Raw genomic sequence first — 18,764 nt, 5'->3', positions numbered from 1 at the left:
TGTACTAATAAAAACACATTTTTACAAACTGTTTCTATTTCCAGGTTAAATGAACTATGACTCTACTTACTAAACATTGACCAATTTAGAAAACAATGTGTAATTTTTCTGCATGTGAGACTTCGACTCCTAGAAAAGTTTTTTTTTTTTCAAATCAAAAATAGTTTGAATGCCTCATCTCTGTTTTCTGGTCATTACTGCTTTAATAGTTACAGTGCCGTGAACAACTTCTTTACTTTCTGTCGGAGTGGGAGGAGAGTGTTTGAAAGAGAAGTATGTGTGTGTTTTTAAAGTCGTCTTACTACAAATATTATTAAAAAGTTATTTGAAAAAATCAAGTTCACACACAAAAGCTGACTGGAAGTTATTTTCTATCATTTAACATTTCATTTTAAATGTTGTACACAGCTACTACAACAGCAAAATAAAATGTTAAGCTGACGTTCATCACTTTCATGTATTTGTACAATTTTTAAAATTATAACACATTATTTGTTTTAATTCTTTTATTTATGCAGAGATGGGTGAACTGTTAACTGTTAGTGATCTGAGCCCAGCAGTAAAACTGGGACATCTGAGCTTCTGTTGTTTACCTGTGTTTGTTTGTTTGTTTTGTTTGTTTGTTTGTTTGTTTTGTTTTTAAATAAAGTGAGTGTAAAACAGCTGAATCACAGACAGAAACTTATTTTTAAAGAATGAACATAAACACACTTTTCTCCACAAAGTCGTTATCTGTACATATGAGACTTTTTCAGGAAGAAGTTGGAATGAGTTTGATTTGCTTTCATAAAATCACTTTGAGGCTAACATGCAAATCAATGAGTTCAATGATGAGATGATTGAATGACTTTTATTCTTTTTTTAAAGAAGTTTCATATTTGTTTTCATTTGTTGAGGAAGTTTGAAGAACTATATTTGTATCCTGTTTGTGTCATTATTGTCCTCAGGTGATGGAGCAGCAGGTCAGCATTGGCGTCTCTATACCAGCTGAAAGTTCGTGACACAAAGTGGTGACAAACTGTCTACAATGAGGCTACTATCAGCTGCAGCTCTTTGTCTGACTAACAATGTAACATGCTTTGTAGACCATTGAATTCATCCTGTGCTGACCATGATGACATTTGTCAAATGGAGATCACACAACAAACATGACTTACTTGATGCTGACAATGTGAAGGCTTCACTCCACTCTGTTGAAGAATATGAGTCATCTCTGCGTCGACTCTTACACATGTAGTCTCCACCGCTGGACTCAGAAACTCTGAATGTCACATCATTATTGTGTGTCCACTGTGTGGGTGTCCCGCGTCCTCTCCATTCATACTCCCACTCAGTGGTTTCACCTCCTTCCTGCAGCTCACATGTCAGAGTGATCGTCTCACCTCTGAATATCTGAGGCCAGTTGGGTTGTTGTTTTACAACAACTTTATTGGAAACTGTTTACACATATTAACAGTTGAGATACAAACAGAAACATGAAATCAACACAGAAAACTTCACATTGTATGTTTGATAATCATGAGTGAATGTATATTTCAAACTAAATTACTGAACTCACTGGTTTTCTCAATGGTTACATCATCACTTATATAAGTGTAGTAAGCTGGGTTTCCTCTTGTTCCTCTGCAGCGGTAGATTCCTCCTTGAGATACTCTGATATCTCTGTTTTGTTGATCTCTGATTTTACCTTCAGAGGTTGTTTGGGTTCGTCTGAACCACTCATATTTCCATCCATCAGAGCTCTGCACAGAGCAGGTCAGTGTCACACTGCCCCCTACTGGTATGATTGTTGTTTCTGCTGTCAGTGTGGCCCTGGGTTTATCTGCAGATATGAAAAAGAAGAGAACATAATGCACACCTGATACAATATAAATGTATAAAAGGTTTAAAAAAATCCTTTTTTTAAATCACCCCCCCCCCCCCCCCCCCCCAAATAAAATCTACAAATGTCTTCATTATATATATATTTTTTTTTCTACAGTTTAAGTCACTTTAAATTTTTCTGATTTCTGTCTCAACATGGCGACAGAGCTGCAGTAATTCAGGTTGTAGATCTCTAAATAAGCACAGTATAAACATTTGTCCATTCTCAGGCCTGACTAATTCACACTGAATGTAAACTAATGCAGTTCACCTTTGAAGGAAACACAAAGTTAGGTAAAATGCAAGGATCTTTGCTAAAGTTCCAACACATAAGAAATACAATACTTTCAATGAAACATTTATTAAACACATATTTTTTATAATTCAGATGAGTATTTTAACAGGAATCATCACAGTATTAATCACTGAGGACTTACCTAATACAGTTATAAAGACAGTATTACTGTTCTTTATATAATGTGACTCCTTCCAGCTACCAGAGCACTGATATTCACCACTGTGGCCTGTCGAGCTAATTTTGAATGTGTAGTCTTTGTGTGAACTGTAGGGGGCATAGTCTCGACCATCCTTCTTGATTTTGTAATACCAGTCAGTGTCTCTTCCTTCATTCATTTCACACTTGAAGGTAACAAACTCTCCAATGAAATAACTGGACCAGTTGGGTTCAATAGTTAGCACAGCAACTAGAATCCAACACAAACAGACAATCAGACAACAGACAATCTGAAACACTTTATGCTCAAGGCAGAATGTTGATTGATTATTAATACTTTATTTATGTAGAGTCATACAGGTTGAGAATAATCTTTGCTAAATAAAAAGGAAGAAATAGAAAAAGTGAAAACTGTTCAGTCACCTTGAGCGTGTCCACTGCAGACGAGCGTACAGAGCACTACAATAAAGACAGAAACTTCAGACATTATCAAACTAAAGACACTCAAATCATGTGAGTGTTTTGTTGATGTTAGATTTGAAATGTAACATAAATAAAACACTGTTGGTAATGATGTGTCTCATTTCTTGATCAATGGTGAGTTAATGACCTTCTTAAGGAACAATCCCACCAGGGTTTAAAGTGCAGTCGCTTTCTTACCAAGCTCCTTAAAACACTTGGAGATTTACATCTACTATGATCTGAGTCAGTGCACTAAAATAGAATCCAGTCTACAAACAAACATGGTGATAACAAAACATTAGTGTCCTAATAACGGTACAGTCCATCCTCTTTGGGCAACAGGTGAACGACTGGCTTCCAACAGGGAAATGATCTCCCCAGTATTTCCTTTATGTATTTGACTTTTCAGTACTTATCTCAAAATGTATTTTTGAGATCAATGACATCTCAAAAATTTATGTCATTGACAAATTGCAATGGGTCACTTCTCTCAACAAGAATTTCTCTAGAAGGTGATATATAATATAAGGTGGAAATAATGTACGTGTCTTCAACAGTAAACACCATTAAGCTGAAGTTAAACCTGCCTACTGGGAGGTTTTTTGTTTTTGTTGTTTTTAAATCTCTATTTATGGCTGGACGAGCTCTAATCTTCCTTTAGGAAGCAATTTTCATTTAGTAAGGAGTAGGATCAGTGTAGTACTCTTTTATACCTTGACTAAGGAAGCAGTTTACTGTTAGTCTGCATTAAAAGGCTGTTTAAATCTAGCACTGGCTTTAATCACTGCCGTTGTATATTTAATCAGTGTCTACTATGATTGGTTACATTTTATATTAGGATGTCAAAAGCATCAAATTATCACTGATGGAGAAACAAACCTTTGTTAGATAAACTAAAGCAGCTCCACTCTGATCTGAGTCAGTGCACTAAAATCTAATCCAGTCTACAAACAACCACGTTGGTAACAAACATGAGAGTCCTCTGATCACATGACCTGCAATGGTACAAACGACTGATGCTCTGTTCTTCTTACTAAAACATGTTTATGGATCAGTATGAATCAAACAATAGAAGTCAGTGATGAACTCACAGAATAGGCCCAGCTCACAGAGCAAAGTGGCTCCCATCCTCACATCCAGCAGTGACACGTCTGAAAACTTCTACAACTTTCTGTAAAGAGAGAGAGTGAAGCAGCAGCACAGCAGATACCAAAGAGCTGTGAAGGAAACAAAGAGGTTTTAAAACTTCTCTCTGCTTCCTTCCTTTTACACAGAAATAACAACTTAACAAGGTTTTTATGAAAAGGCCTTTAACACACAGACTAAACTGACCAATAACAGACAGACAGTAAGTTTCATTACACATATGTGAGCTGACTGAGGGTTAAAGAGGAAATGAGGAGAACACAAGTCCAAGACTTGTTTTAAATGTGAAAAACATTTATTTTATTTAAATATTATTCAAATAAAAAAAAATAAAAATAATAATAATAATAATCATCATCATCATCATCATCATCATCATCATCATCATCATCATCATCATCTTTGTCATAAACTGTAAGTATTATCAAACATTTGTCTTACATTATTTCAAAGGCTATTTATAATTTTAATAAATATTTCCAAACCTCAAGCACACAGATGTATGAATAAAGGAGAGTAAATATCAATAAATATATCTACAGAGTAAAACCAAACTCCCTCTACCTGCAAGCAGACACTGCTGGAACTAATTAAAGGTGTTTTCAACCCCTGATGTAACCTGTCTGTGCTCCGTCTCTCACCCTAAGACAGCTGGAAGAGGTGTTGCCTTGTAGGTAGCTATAACTGTTATAATTGTATTAATAGCGAAAGACATTGTTTTTAGCGTCCTGTAACCACACAGTGGTCTGATGAGTCTCAGTTTCTGCTCCAACATTCAGATGGTAGGGACAGAATTTGGCAGAACCAAATCAATCAAATCATATTAATTTCACTTTGATCTCCAAACAAACTACAGTGATTTCCATGTTTCCTTGTTTAGGCTGTGGGACTGTAACCTCTAAGGTTTACATGTTTCCAGTTTAAAGTTTCAGAGCCTCAGAAATCAACAGCAGCACTGAGACTGGACTCAATGATAAAATAGTTAACAGGAATAAAAATGTTTATTTTACTGCTCTGTGTGCTACATCATCAGATTAATGAGTTTCTACAGCATTCATATCTTATCCTTTTTTACAGCAGTGTTACATTTTAATGTTTTAAGTTTGATATTATTTAAAGATTTTTAATCACTATTTAATAATATCTCTGCAGCAGGTGGCACTATGTGTCCCTCCAAACTATCAAAGCGCAGCTGATTCACAGAAGCAGGATTCAGCTTCGAGAGCAGAGTCCTGCAAAAGTGTCGTCTGTGTAGACTTTTCATTGGGACAGAGAGGGGGAGGGACTTTCACCCACCCAACACATGCTTTCGTGCATCCTCTAAGGTCCTGACTGCACACTGTTTGAAGTTGATGATGTCAGCGTCTGCTGAATGTTCATTGGTTGGCAAGTGCAGCGAAATACAGCAGGAAAGGAAGAAGCACAAAAAACACTTCAAAGGTCAACAATGCACACATGCGAGAGCGTAAATCTGGCGTGCGATGGCTCCTTTATGCATCAAATTGTGCCTCAGCTGGAGGAAGCCAAGACAACACTATGGATATCAACACTGATGCAAATGAGTATCTTCATTCTGTTTTAGTATTGATTAACAACACAGTGTAGATATCTAACCCTACTCTAGATCTAATCTCTATGATAATAAAACTACTCTGATATTTTCTGTCTCTGACATTTCACTGCAGATGTTTGAATTTCTAAAATCTGATTGTCTTTTGTTAACATTAAAAAGTAAAAATAAAAGTCTAATTATTTATTGAGCATCAAAAAGGAGAGAAAAATAACCATGTCTCAGCATCGGCATTAACGTAGAAGAGAGTAATGAAGTAAAGATTAAACATTATTAGGATCAAACTGACAGAAAATCAAACAAAACAAACTAAATTAGGACATTAGTTTTAAGAGTTTAAGAGTATCTTTCTTTCTCTGTGCATAAAAAGTACGTTTGACACATGAGAAAACATTTTAAACTTATAGTTATAAAAAATGTTATAAAAGTTTAATTTAAAATGTATTAATATATGACCTTAAAGACAATGACAATGAGTCAAGTGCAACAAGCAGCGATGTATCCAACACGATACTCAGACTAAACTGAACCAAGGAACCAGCCAACATTTGTCTGTAACTATCATAAACATCACAAATATGCTTTGTTCAAACTCTCACATAAACACTTCAAACCAGTGATACACTCTAATTCTCACACATGAGGAACACTTTCATTAATCAGTGCCATTCAAACAATGTCACAAATGTACTTACACAATAACCCCGTCATGCAGAGCAAAGAGTGCCCCATCCTCACATCCAGCCCTGCTGCACTCTGATCCTCAGCTGATCTCAAACACTTTGACTTTACATCAATAATAAAAAGAGAAGCTGCATTTAATACAGATAAGACCAGAGTGTTTCTTCTGACTGTGGCCTCTCTGTGCTTCCTTTCCTTTTATACAAACCTCAAACAGCTCCTGTAGCTTTGACCACAGCAGTTGTGTGACGTGTTCACATTTCCTGTCCACTGCAAACATGCAGGCTTGCTTCTTGTGTTTGCTTCTTACCTTCTGTTGTTTCAGGTCAGGTGACATATTTACCAGCTCATAATTATGTTTTATTCTCAGAGACTTTTATGTGATTTGTGCAGTGTCCTGTCATGACATACGCAGCGAGGTGTTGGACCTCAACACTGAAGAAACCAAACATCCACTCAATAAACGCACTAAATAACACAGATCTCTCTGTCCCTCGCTCTGCATCCTGTTATGTCATTTTTTCCAAACTCCCGTTTCTGCTTCCATGTCTGTTTCTTCCCTGGTCTGAGTCTCAGGTCTGTGTTTCTTAGTCTGCATATTTCCTGTTTTATTTTGACAATATCACGTTCTGTGTTTAGTTTTGCTTCCAGCTGTGTTTCCACTTCCCTCGTCACCCTCGTGTGGTGTGAGTTTTCATTCGTTCATTGGCAGGTCATCTTTTCACCATGGGCCATGTTTCTGTTCATCACGAGTCACATCTCAGGCATTCATGTCATTGATGTTGGTGACATTTAAGTTTCACGTTCACTGTCTCTAGTGTTAGTTCTCTCCAGTTTAATTTACTGTTAACATCGTTCTAGTTTCCTTTCGATCTTCATTTATATTGTTGGTCCAACCTAAAGTAAACGTCTCAGTTTTTGTTCATTCCTGTCTCGAACATCTGCTCTTACTCTTACACCACGCACCGGCCACCTGACAAAAAACTTTACACTGTTGTGTATTTTTAACTCCTTGAATGAGCCATGATTATGTTTGAACACTGATTAGTCACAACAACAAGCATCATACTGCACTACTATCATACCTGCATTGCTCTAACTTGCCAAGAACCAACACAAATCCTGTGTTTCCTGTCTTTTTCTGCAACTCGGGAGTGATGCCACGCCCGATTTCCAACATCCAAGTTCGGAGGTATCTGGAATGCAGCACAATGACCCACTTTTCACACCTTGTCTCATGTCATGACACACATAATTAATAGTGGATTCATGACCCTCTTAAGGGACAACTCCAACTCTGGTTGTCTGTCTGGGTTCTCTCTGGGTACTCTGGCTTCCTCTCACAGTCCAAAGTCATATATTATTATGTTAACTGGTGATTCAGGTTGTTGCCTGCAGGTGTGAATGTGAACATGAATGGTTGTCTGTCTCTCTATAACCTGTCTAGGTTATCTTTCACACTATGACAGCTACTATAGGCTCCACCCACATTCAGTCCAAAAGGACAGAACAGTGAATACTTTAAAGAGCGGTTGAGTTGTGATTGGCTAGTCCCTCCACATGAGCATGTAGTGTGTCTCAGTTTGTAACTCAGGCTATCTTTCACAGCAGGTGTGTTTTTTTCATCCCACCACTTTTCTTTTAGAAAGATAAAATACATTAAAATGTAACTTCCTGTTTTTAGCTTATTTTCATGTTATATGTAAAAGTTAAGTGCAGAAGTTTCAGTACTTATCAATATTTTAATATTGTAATGCTTCAAGATATAAAGTCTAAAAAGGCCTAAAAACTTGTGGACTCTGTGATACTGCAGAGTCCAGCAGACAGTTTGGAGTCAAACACTGACGTCATCATCACAGGTGTAGGAACCATTTCTGTAACAGCAGCCAAACAGACACATTAGTATCAGTAGGTTTAGATGATTTACTGGCTCCTCTGCTGGTTACAAAGCAGTGATTATACTTTGGAGTTTTGTGTTATACTGTGAGGAACTGGCCTGTTTGGAAGTTGCAGTAAGAAGAAAACATGTCTGTATATGATGTTGTGGACAGAGAGAGTGATGGATGATTTTATTTATTTCAGAGATAAATGAACATTTACAGCACGTCCATGCAGAGACTCTTAAAGACATGAGCGTGAGAAACAAGCTTTTCACCGTTTCTCTTGATGCCCACATGCTTTATTTATTCTTTAGTCCAGCATGTGTCATCACCACAATAAAGCTACTTTTAACCTGTTTTCACACATTGTCATACCTGCACATTTCCACTGTGCTGTGTTGACTTTAAAGAAAACAAACCACAGGCTGCATTTCCTCTTATAAGGGTATCTGACTTTCAGCAGATAAAAATAAACCTGTTGGAGAAAAGACTTAACCAACAACAGTCTTTACACACATGTAGACATCACAGTCTGTTCAGAGGAACAAAGATGTTATTCTGTATTGTCTTATTTATGGTTTAATCTTGTATTTTTACTGCTCATTGCTTCTTAAATAAAACAGATCACTGTATATATTTTCAGGTCTGGCAAAAGTTTTGCATTTATCAAAAAAATCTACATTTTTCTCCACCTGGAGGCAAAAACAAATACAATGTACGATGTCCAAACCACCAAGTTAACCAGCAGATTAGGAGGAGGAAGCAGAGGGGCGGGGATCAGGAAGGCCAGGTGGTTATCAGCAGAATAGGAAAGAGCAAAAGAATTAAGTGTGGTGTTTATTTTTCCATTAAAAAAAGATTTGTCCACAAGAAAAAGTCTCAACACAACATAAGATAATATCACACATGTTGTGTCACAATATTAGAAATTATGAATCACTTTCAGCTAATTATCAAGAAACGTTTCACCCTTTAGCCACACAACAACAGAACGAGGATAATTAATATAAATCTACAAACAACAAATCTCTGAGTTCATGTTGTTTCTGACTCAGTCGATGTCACAGCTGCTCATTGATCCTGTTCTGTTGCTTCAGGTTTTCCATGTTTGCATGTTGTCAGCTGATCTCAGATCAGCAACATGACACTGAATATTAATGTTGTGTGAGTGTGTGGTTTAGGGCCTCCATCCTGTGATAATAACCAGGTGTTGAGATGAGGACTAACTGAAATCAATTTATTTCACATACAGTTAGCAAAATGCAAAATTTCTGCACATAGTGTTATATATATCCACACAACACATGACAGACACTGTGGATTCAAGAGCACTGAGCATATTCAGCAAATAACCACAGATGCATGATGGGATATGATTTAATTTTGTGTAAACTTCTGAACAAGAAACGAGCTGATATGTTTGAGGTGGACAGCTGACTGTAGTTTGTAGCTGCTGAGCTCAGTTCAAAAGAGTTAATGGGAAGGAAACACAGAGGCTCCAGTAATGATCACTCCACTGCCTCCTACTGATCACTCTTGTTATTACACCATTTTAAGAAAAAGTTGCCATATTAATGTTCATTTGTGAGCCCTGAATTTCTCACAGACATCAAAAACATGTTTTACCTCCTCTAATACACACGCCTTCATTTTATACTCATGGCCACCTTTTAATGTCACAGAGGGGTCGATGCTTTCTCTTGATGAATCAAACTGCTGTGAAGAGGTACAAACAAACTGCACAGTGATGTTGGTGCTCACACAGTCCAATCATAACCATTCTGTAAGGATTCACTGATACTCTGTCAAAATGTGACACTCTGTCCTCCTTCACTTAATAGACTCTTAATAGACTCTTAATAGACTCTGGACTTCCAGACCAGCAGGTTTGGGGAAGTCGTTTATGGGGTCACATCTTGACACACCCCCCCCCCCCCCCCCCCCCCCCACACACACACACACACACACACACACACATACTTACACAACGCACAGACAAGGTGCTCTTTGTTTGTATGCATACGTCATATGTTAATGAACCTATGCATACTCATGTAACCTCAATAAAGAGCAGTGTTACGGGGGGAGCAGACGAGAGCGACTGGGATCAAGCGAAGTAACGGCGTTTGTCCAGTTCTCTCCCGTGCACGAGAAACATAAAGAACTTTGCCTGCTTGGTGTTCAATGCTTTTCGCTGTGTGGTTGAATTGTCTTGAACGTTCCAGCGAATAGGTTTATGCTACAAACCTATCAACCTGACACTTTTTATGCCTTCAACTAAGGAAATACTTTATATTTATATTTGACCATTACAGCATGTAGTTGTCAAGTTATTTACTGAACAAAACATTTTTCTCTTCTCTCCACTTTTCTGGGGCTCAGATACAAATCATGAGTCATTTTCAGATGATTAATAAACAACATATTGCAGTTAGAAATGACATTTTAATACACATGTAAGCATCACAGTTTACTTAGAGGAACAAAGAAGTGTTGTGTGATATTATTTCGTAGAAAATGTTGCATTTTTAAAAGCACCACAATTATTTGATGCACATTAAACTGTAAGCGTCATAAAAGACACAAACATCACCTACAGAAAACAAACCTGCTCTGGTGTGCAACTGCTCTGATAAAACACTCTTCAGATGAGTTTGTTGCTGCTGATGTGACCAAACCGTGTGAACAGTGACACATGATGGAAGTGCTGCCATGAAATGTAAGAGGACCACATGAAGACTGCAAACGTAGCACAAAAGCAGCACAAGTCACAGAAAAACATGAAACACATTCATCCATTTCTGTAACAATGTCTCCAGTTTAGGGTCACAGAGGGACAGTGGACACTGGGAGGAAGCTGGAGTTCATGGAGGAAACACACACAGATGCAAACTCCACACAGAATCACCTCCACCTGTGATTCAATTAAGTTAGTAAAAAGGCTGCTGAGCATAATGTCAGAGCAGTTGTTACTTCTCATTATGTTGATAGATCATGTTGGAGGGTTTGAAGCTGTTTGAAATGACAATGAGTGTCTTTAAATAAAAGCTCTCTTTCAGTGGATTCACAACACTGAACAGCTGTAACATGTACTCTCAGTCTGACACACAACAACAACAACAACACACTTTATTTATATCACTTTTATTAACAAAGTTACAAAGTGCTTCCAGAAAGACTTTATAATATATATTACAAATAAAAGAAACAGTTAAAAAAAACAGACCTACAGAACATTAAAGTCCATTAAAATTATTTTCTAAAGGGAGAGAAACAAGCAAAACACACTGAGTGATTCTTTCTGAAGACAATATAAACTCAGACTATCAGGATCATTGCTTTGAATTCAAAATCTTCTCTTTTTCACTCAAAGTGGTTTCAAGTATTTAAATGGTAATGGTCTGTATTTGTATAGCACTTTACTAGTCCCTAAGGACCCCAAAGCGCTTTACATATCCAGTCATCCACCCATTCACACACTGGTGATGGCAAGCTACATTGTAGCCACAGCCACCCTGGGGCGCACTGACAGAGGCGAGGCTGCCGAAAACTGGCGCCACCGGGCCCTCTGACCACCACCAGTAGGCAACGGGTGAAGTGTCTTGCGCAAGGACACAACGACCGAGACTGTCCAAGCCGGGGCTCGAACCGGCAACCTTCCAATTACAAGGCGAACTCCCAACTCTTGAGCCACAATCGCCCACATTTAAGAAACTTTAAAGAGAAAAACAGCTAAAGAGCTGCTGTTAAGATTTTACAGCTGTGGCTGAATTTGGATTGACATCATTGTAGTCAGAGCTCTCCTCTGGGTCACCACGTTGCCCTGTTGAGGTGATCAAATGAAAGCATTTCAAAACAAACTCCATCTGTTTTGTCCACAAATGCATTTATTATCAGTGAGAATAATTACCAATGTATATTTTGCATTTCAAATCTCACATTTTGTGCACTCACTTGTCTTGTTAATGACTCTGAGCTAAATCTCAGATGTGACATTGGTGTAATCACCTTCTGCTGGACCTGAAATAATAATCTGATTGACTTTAATGTTAAACACAGTTATTGTATAATCATCCAGCTTCCACAAGCTCTATATTAATGAAAGTGTAAACTTTACCATTTTCAGTGTTTTCACATCTTCTGACTGTCTCATAGACACAACGATCACCTGCAGGTCAGAGAAAATCAGTCACCTCATGTCTGTGATACTAACTTGTTTCCACTTTATTTATGATCTGTGTCTTTAAAGATATATATATATATGAAGAAGAAGAAAAAAATATAGTTCTGACCTTTGGACCATCTGCAGCCAAACAAAATGAGTGGAAGGAAAATAAATATGAATCCAAGAATTAATCTAAAGATCATCAGAAGAGAAAATGAAGAGCTCTCAGGTGTGGACACAGCAGCTGTAAATAAGAACATTTCATTTTTAATAAATGATTTAGCTTAAAAAAATTAAGCTGAACTAAATTCACAAAGTACTTAATTAAAAAATTTATAAAACAGCAATGTTGAACATTATTGATGAAAAAACTAAATCCTTAAACAAACGTACACATTTGCAGGACACGGGGGAAGAATTCATCTACAATAAATCACATCAAATGTTTTGATCCTGCTCACCTTTAACTGACATCCAGCTCTGTGCTGACTCTCTTCCTGAGTACTGACACTTGTAGAAACCTTCATCAGACTTTGACACTGCAGAGATCTTCAGCTCCCCTCGGGGATCATTTTGAATAAGTTTGTCATTGTGATAGAAAAACACATTGGAAAGTATTTTTTGTGTTCTTAAACTGCAGCTCAGACTAACAGAAGCTCCCTCAGTCACAGGATGAACAGGACTCACCAGGATAGGACCATTACCATCATCTGCGACACAATCACACACAATTGTTTCAGTCACATCAGCTGCTGCACACTTTTAGAAAAAGCTGACAAACAATAATAAGAACAGATTGTACAAATGTTCATCATCAACATCTGATCTTCTATGTTTAAAAACTGCTGTATGTGTTTTATTTTTCCCACATGAAATGACTTCACATACAGCAAAGCTGGAACAAAAGTTCATGTGACGTCTAAATCATCCAAATCCAAGAAGTAAATGTATAATAACATACTCTGTACAGTGATGTTGACTGCACTGCTGAACTCTCCTGATCCAGACTCACACCAGTACACTGCAGTATCTGACTCTGATGTGTTGATGTTACATGTGGATCCAGTCATTCTCCTACAGTCAGAGAGTCGGCCGTCCTCAGAGAACTTCCTCACTCTCCACTCAGTGAAGTTTCCCTCACAGGTCAGTGAGACAGAGTCAGAGGTGAAGTGTTGCACTCTGTCAGGACTCACTGTGAGAGACGCTGCTGAATGAACATCTGGAAACAACATGCAGTGAAGAGACAAAGCTCACAGATGTTAGGATTAAAATATCACAGTGAAAATATAAGTTTGACTTCTGTGAGGGTCACAGGAGTCCTGCTAGTTATGCAGCCAGATTTACAGACTTTCAAATCATCAACATGAAGATTAAAATTCCTCAATCTGACCTGCAGACCAGACAAACTTTGGTCGACTGTGATCAGTGTGATACTCTGGGTCTCCTCTTCCAGCTCTGCACACATATCCTGCTGTGTGTGTCTGTCCATGAATGATGTAGGAGTCCTGTGCAGTCCCATTGCCATCAGGTAGCAGCTCATAACTGGAGGATTTCTCTGATAGATCAGGAACAGCTTTATACCAGTAGAAGCTCCATCCTGCAGACGGATGTTCAACCTCACAGTTCAGAGTTACTGAGGCTCCAGGACTCAGCCATGATGGAGACACAGTGAGGACAGGACGGGGTTCATCTGTTCAACAAAGATTTTCTCTCAATGTTTCGTCTCTTCACTCTGAATTCAATGTCGCTAAAATGTTGACTCACAAATATTTATGATGAACTTTAAGAGTGAGACTATCTAAACATGTCAAATATCTCAACATGTACTAATAAAAACACATTTTTACAAACTGTTTCTATTTCCAGGTTAAATGAACTATGACTCTACTTACTAAACATTGACCAATTTAGAAAACAATGTGTAATTTTTCTGCATGTGAGACTTCGACTGCCTAGAAAAGTTTTTTTTTTTTTCAAATCAAAAATAGTTTGAGTGCCTCATCTCTGTTTTCTGGTCATTACTGCTTTAATAGTTACAGTGCCGTGAACAACTTCTTTACTTTCTGTCGGAGTGGGAGGAGAGTGTTTGAAAGAGAAGTATGTGTGTGTTTTTAAAGTCGTCTTACTACAAATATTATTAAAAAGTTATTTGAAAAAATCAAGTTCACACACAAAAGCTGACTGGAAGTTATTTTCTATCATTTAACATTTCATTTTAAATGTTGTACACAGCTACTACAACAGCAAAATAAAATGTTAAGCTGACGTTCATCACTTTCATGTATTTGTACAATTTTTAAAATTATAGCACATTATTTGTTTTAATTCTTTTATTTATGCAGAGATGGGTGAACTGTTAACTGTTAGTGATCTGAGCCCAGCAGTAAAACTGGGACATCTGAGCTTCTGTTGTTTACCTGTGTTTGTTTGTTTGTTTGTTTGTTTGTTTTGTTTTCAAATAAAGTGAGTGAAAAACAGCTGAATCACAGACAGAAACTTATTTTTAAAGAATGAACATAAACACACTTTTCTCCACAAAGTCGTTATCTGTACATATGAGACTTTTTCAGGAAGAAGTTGGAATGAGTTTGATTTGCTTTCATAAAATCACTTTGAGGCTAACATGCAAATCAATGAGTTCAATAGAAATAAAATCAAAAACCTTTCTATCAAACCCACTCGTGTGTGTGTGCTTCAGATTAATTTTAATCTACGCCAGTATTTGATGAGATGATTGAATTACTTTTATATTTTTTTAAAGAAGTTTCATATTTGTTTTCATTTGTTGAGGGAGTTTGAAGAACTATATTTGTATCCTGTTTGTGTCATTATTGTCCTCAGGTGATGGAGCAGCAGGTCAGCATTGGCGTCTCTATACCAGCTGAAAGTTCATGACACAAAGTGGTGACAAACTGTCTACAATGAGGCTACTATCAGCTGCAGCTCTTTGTCTGACTAACAATGTAACATGCTTTGTAGACCATTGAATTCATCCTGTGCTGACCATGATGACATTTGTCAAATGGAGAAAAATAATGAGAGAGACTCCACAAACCAGTCCAACAATCAACCACACAGGAGATGAAGAGCTGTCAGCTCCTGACATGGTTACTGTAACACAAAACAGAAATTAATTATTAATAAATTATAATCTTATGAATAAATGCATTTATAAAATAGAGCCAAGTGACTTTGAGACTTAAATCAGACAATCTAATGTTCCTTCTCAGTCATTGGTTTAGAAAAATCCATCAAATCTTTTGATCCTGCTCACCTTCAACTGACATCCAGCTCTGTGCTGACTCTCTTCCTGAGTACTGACACTTGTAGAAACCTTCATCAGACTTTGACACTGCAGAGATCTTCAGCTCCCCTCTGGGATCATTTTGAATAAGTTTGTCATTGTGATAGAAAAACACATTGGAAAGTATTTTTTGTGTTCTCAAACTGCAGCTCAGACTAACAGAAGCTCCCTCAGTCACAGGATGAACAGGACTCACCAGGATAGGACCATCACCATCATCTGTGACACAATCACACACAATTGTTTCAGTCACATCAGCTGCTGCACACTTTGAGAAAAAGCTGACAAACAATAATAAGAACAGATTGTACAAATGTTCATCATGAAGATCTGATCTTCTGTGTTTAAAAACTGCTGTATGTGTTTTATTTTTCCCACATGAAATTACTTCACATACAGCAAAGCTGGAACAAATGTTCATGTGACATCTAAATCATCCAAATCCAAGTAGTAAATGTATAATAACATACTCTGTACAGTGATGTTGACTGCACTGCTGAACTCTCCTGATCCAGACTCACACCAGTACACTGCAGTATCTGACTTTGATGTGTTGATGTCACATGTGGATCCAGTCATTCTCCTACAGTCAGAGAGTCGGCCGTCCTCAGAGAACTTCCTCACTCTCCACTCAGTGAAGTTTCCCTCACAGGTCAGTGAGACAGAGTCAGAGGTGAAGTGTTGCACTCTGTCAGGACTCACTGTGAGAGACGCTGCTGAATGAACATCTGGAAACAACATGCAGTGAAGAGACAAAGCTCACAGATGTTAGGATCAACATATCACAGTGAACATATTCTTTTGCTTTAATGTTTAAAGGTCAGTGCTAAAAGACGCAGTGTTCGTATAATTTTCACCTTCAATGCTACCCCCCCCCCCCCCCCCCTCCAAGAAAAAAACAAACATCAATTTACACTTTTTTGCTGTTGCATTACTTGAAAAAAGATAGACAGAATCAAACTGACCTGCAGACCAGACAAACTTTGGTTGACTGTGATCAGTGTGATACTCTGGGTCTCCTCTTCCAGCTCTGCACACATATCCTGCTGTGTGTGTCTGTCCATGAATGATGTAGGAGTCCTGTGCAGTCCCACTGCCATCAGGTAGCAGCTCATAACTGGAGGATTTCTCTGATAGATCAGGAACAGCTTTATACCAGTAGAAGCTCCATCCTGCAGACGCATGTTCAACCTCACAGTTCAGAGTTACTGAGGCTCCAGGACTCAGCCATGATGGAGACACAGTGAGGACAGGACGGGGTTCATCTGTTCAACAAAGATTTTCTCTCAATCTTTCATCTCTTAACTCTGAATTCAATGTCACTAAAATGTTGACTCACAAATATTTATGATGAACTTTAAGAGTGAGACTATCTAAACATGTCAAATATCTCAACATGTACTAATAAAAACACATTTTTACAAACTGTTTCTATTTCCAGGTTAAATGAACTATGACTCTACTTACTAAACATTGACCAATTTAGAAAACAATGTGTAATTTTTCTGCATGTGAGACTTCGACTCCTAGAAAAGTTTTTTTTTTTTCAAATCAAAAATAGTTTGAATGCCTCATCTCTGTTTTCTGGTCATTACTGCTTTAATAGTTACAGTGCCGTGAACAACTTCTTTACTTTCTGTCGGAGTGGGAGGAGAGTGTTTGAAAGAGAAGTATGTGTGTGTTTTTAAAGTCGTCTTACTACAAATATTATTAAAAAGTTATTTGAAAAAATCAAGTTCACACACAAAAGCTGACTGGAAGTTATTTTCTATCATTTAACATTTCATTTTAAATGTTGTACACAGCTACTACAACAGCAAAATAAAATGTTAAGCTGACGTTCATCACTTTCATGTATTTGTACAATTTTTAAAATTATAACACATTATTTGTTTTAATTCTTTTATTTATGCAGAGATGGGTGAACTGTTAACTGTTAGTGATCTGAGCCCAGCAGTAAAACTGGGACATCTGAGCTTCTGTTGTTTACCTGTGTTTGTTTGTTTGTTTTGTTTGTTTGTTTGTTTGTTTTGTTTTTAAATAAAGTGAGTGTAAAACAGCTGAATCACAGACAGAAACTTATTTTTAAAGAATGAACATAAACACACTTTTCTCCACAAAGTCGTTATCTGTACATATGAGACTTTTTCAGGAAGAAGTTGGAATGAGTTTGATTTGCTTTCATAAAATCACTTTGAGGCTAACATGCAAATCAATGAGTTCAATGATGAGATGATTGAATGACTTTTATTCTTTTTTTAAAGAAGTTTCATATTTGTTTTCATTTGTTGAGGAAGTTTGAAGAACTATATTTGTATCCTGTTTGTGTCATTATTGTCCTCAGGTGATGGAGCAGCAGGTCAGCATTGGCGTCTCTATACCAGCTGAAAGTTCGTGACACAAAGTGGTGACAAACTGTCTACAATGAGGCTACTATCAGCTGCAGCTCTTTGTCTGACTAACAATGTAACATGCTTTGTAGACCATTGAATTCATCCTGTGCTGACCATGATGACATTTGTCAAATGGAGATCACACAACAAACATGACTTACTTGATGCTGACAATGTGAAGGCTTCACTCCACTCTGTTGAAGAATATGAGTCATCTCTGCGTCGACTCTTACACATGTAGTCTCCACTGCTGGACTCAGAAACTCTGAATGTCACATCATTATTGTGTGTCCACTGTGTGGGTGTGCTGGGTGCTCTCCATTCATACTCCCACTCAGTGGTTTCACCTCCTTCCTGCACCTCACATGTCAGAGTGATCGTCTCACCTATGAATATCTGAGGCCAGTTGGGTCGTTGTTTTACAACAACTTTATTGGAAACTGTTTACACATATTAACAGTTGAGTTACAAACAGAAACATGAAATCAACACAGAAAACTTCACATTGTATGTTTGATAATCATGAGTGAATGTATATTTCAAACTAAATGACTGAACTCACAGGTTATCTCAATGGTGACATCATCACTTCTATCAGTGTAGTAACCTGGGTTTCCTCTTGTTCCTCTGCAGCTGTAGATTCCTCCTTCAGATACTCTGATATCTCTGTTTTGTTGATCTCTGATTTTACCTTCATAGGTTGTTTGGGTTCGTCTGAACCACTCATATTTCCATCCATCAGAGCTCTGCACAGAGCAGGTCAGTGTCACACTGCCCCCTACTGGTATGATTGTAGTTCCTGCTGTCAGTGTGGCCCTGGGTTTATCTGATGTTATGAAAAAGGAG

The 18,764-nt window shown here is 37.6% G+C and overlaps 2 protein-coding genes across 3 annotated transcripts in view; both read right to left on the bottom strand.

Moving 5' to 3' along the window:
* Nucleotides 1-18,764, bottom strand: part of LOC309703071 (Fc receptor-like protein 5) — a 99,201-nt gene that overhangs the window by 32,337 nt on the left and 48,100 nt on the right. Inside the window, exons 5-6 of the mRNA XM_082527774.1 lie at nucleotides 1,559-1,822; nucleotides 1,158-1,436 (exon numbers count right to left, since the gene is read on the bottom strand). Coding sequence (XP_082383900.1) covers nucleotides 1,158-1,436; nucleotides 1,559-1,822 — 543 coding nt within the window. The remainder of the gene's footprint in view (nucleotides 1-1,157; nucleotides 1,437-1,558; nucleotides 1,823-18,764) is intronic.
* The window catches only part of LOC309702803 (uncharacterized protein), a 31,625-nt gene continuing 24,634 nt past the window's right edge, over nucleotides 11,774-18,764 (bottom strand). The window contains exons 5-7 of one of the 2 annotated variants that reach the window (XR_014275733.1): nucleotides 12,174-12,224; nucleotides 12,011-12,089; nucleotides 11,774-11,879 (exon numbers count right to left, since the gene is read on the bottom strand). Coding sequence is in view for 1 of the 2 variants with exons in the window: in XM_082527436.1 (XP_082383562.1) it covers nucleotides 12,033-12,076; nucleotides 12,174-12,224 (95 nt within the window). In the remaining variant the exon portion in view is untranslated. The remainder of the gene's footprint in view (nucleotides 11,880-12,010; nucleotides 12,090-12,173; nucleotides 12,225-18,764) is intronic. The other variant, XM_082527436.1, reaches the window with a different exon arrangement.

This window comes from Aulonocara stuartgranti, assembly GCF_965226115.1.
Source record: "Aulonocara stuartgranti genome assembly, chromosome: 3".
Taxonomy (NCBI): domain Eukaryota; kingdom Metazoa; phylum Chordata; class Actinopteri; order Cichliformes; family Cichlidae; genus Aulonocara; species Aulonocara stuartgranti.
Note: the sequence above shows the minus strand (reverse complement) of the source record. Positions and strands in the feature narration are given on the sequence as shown.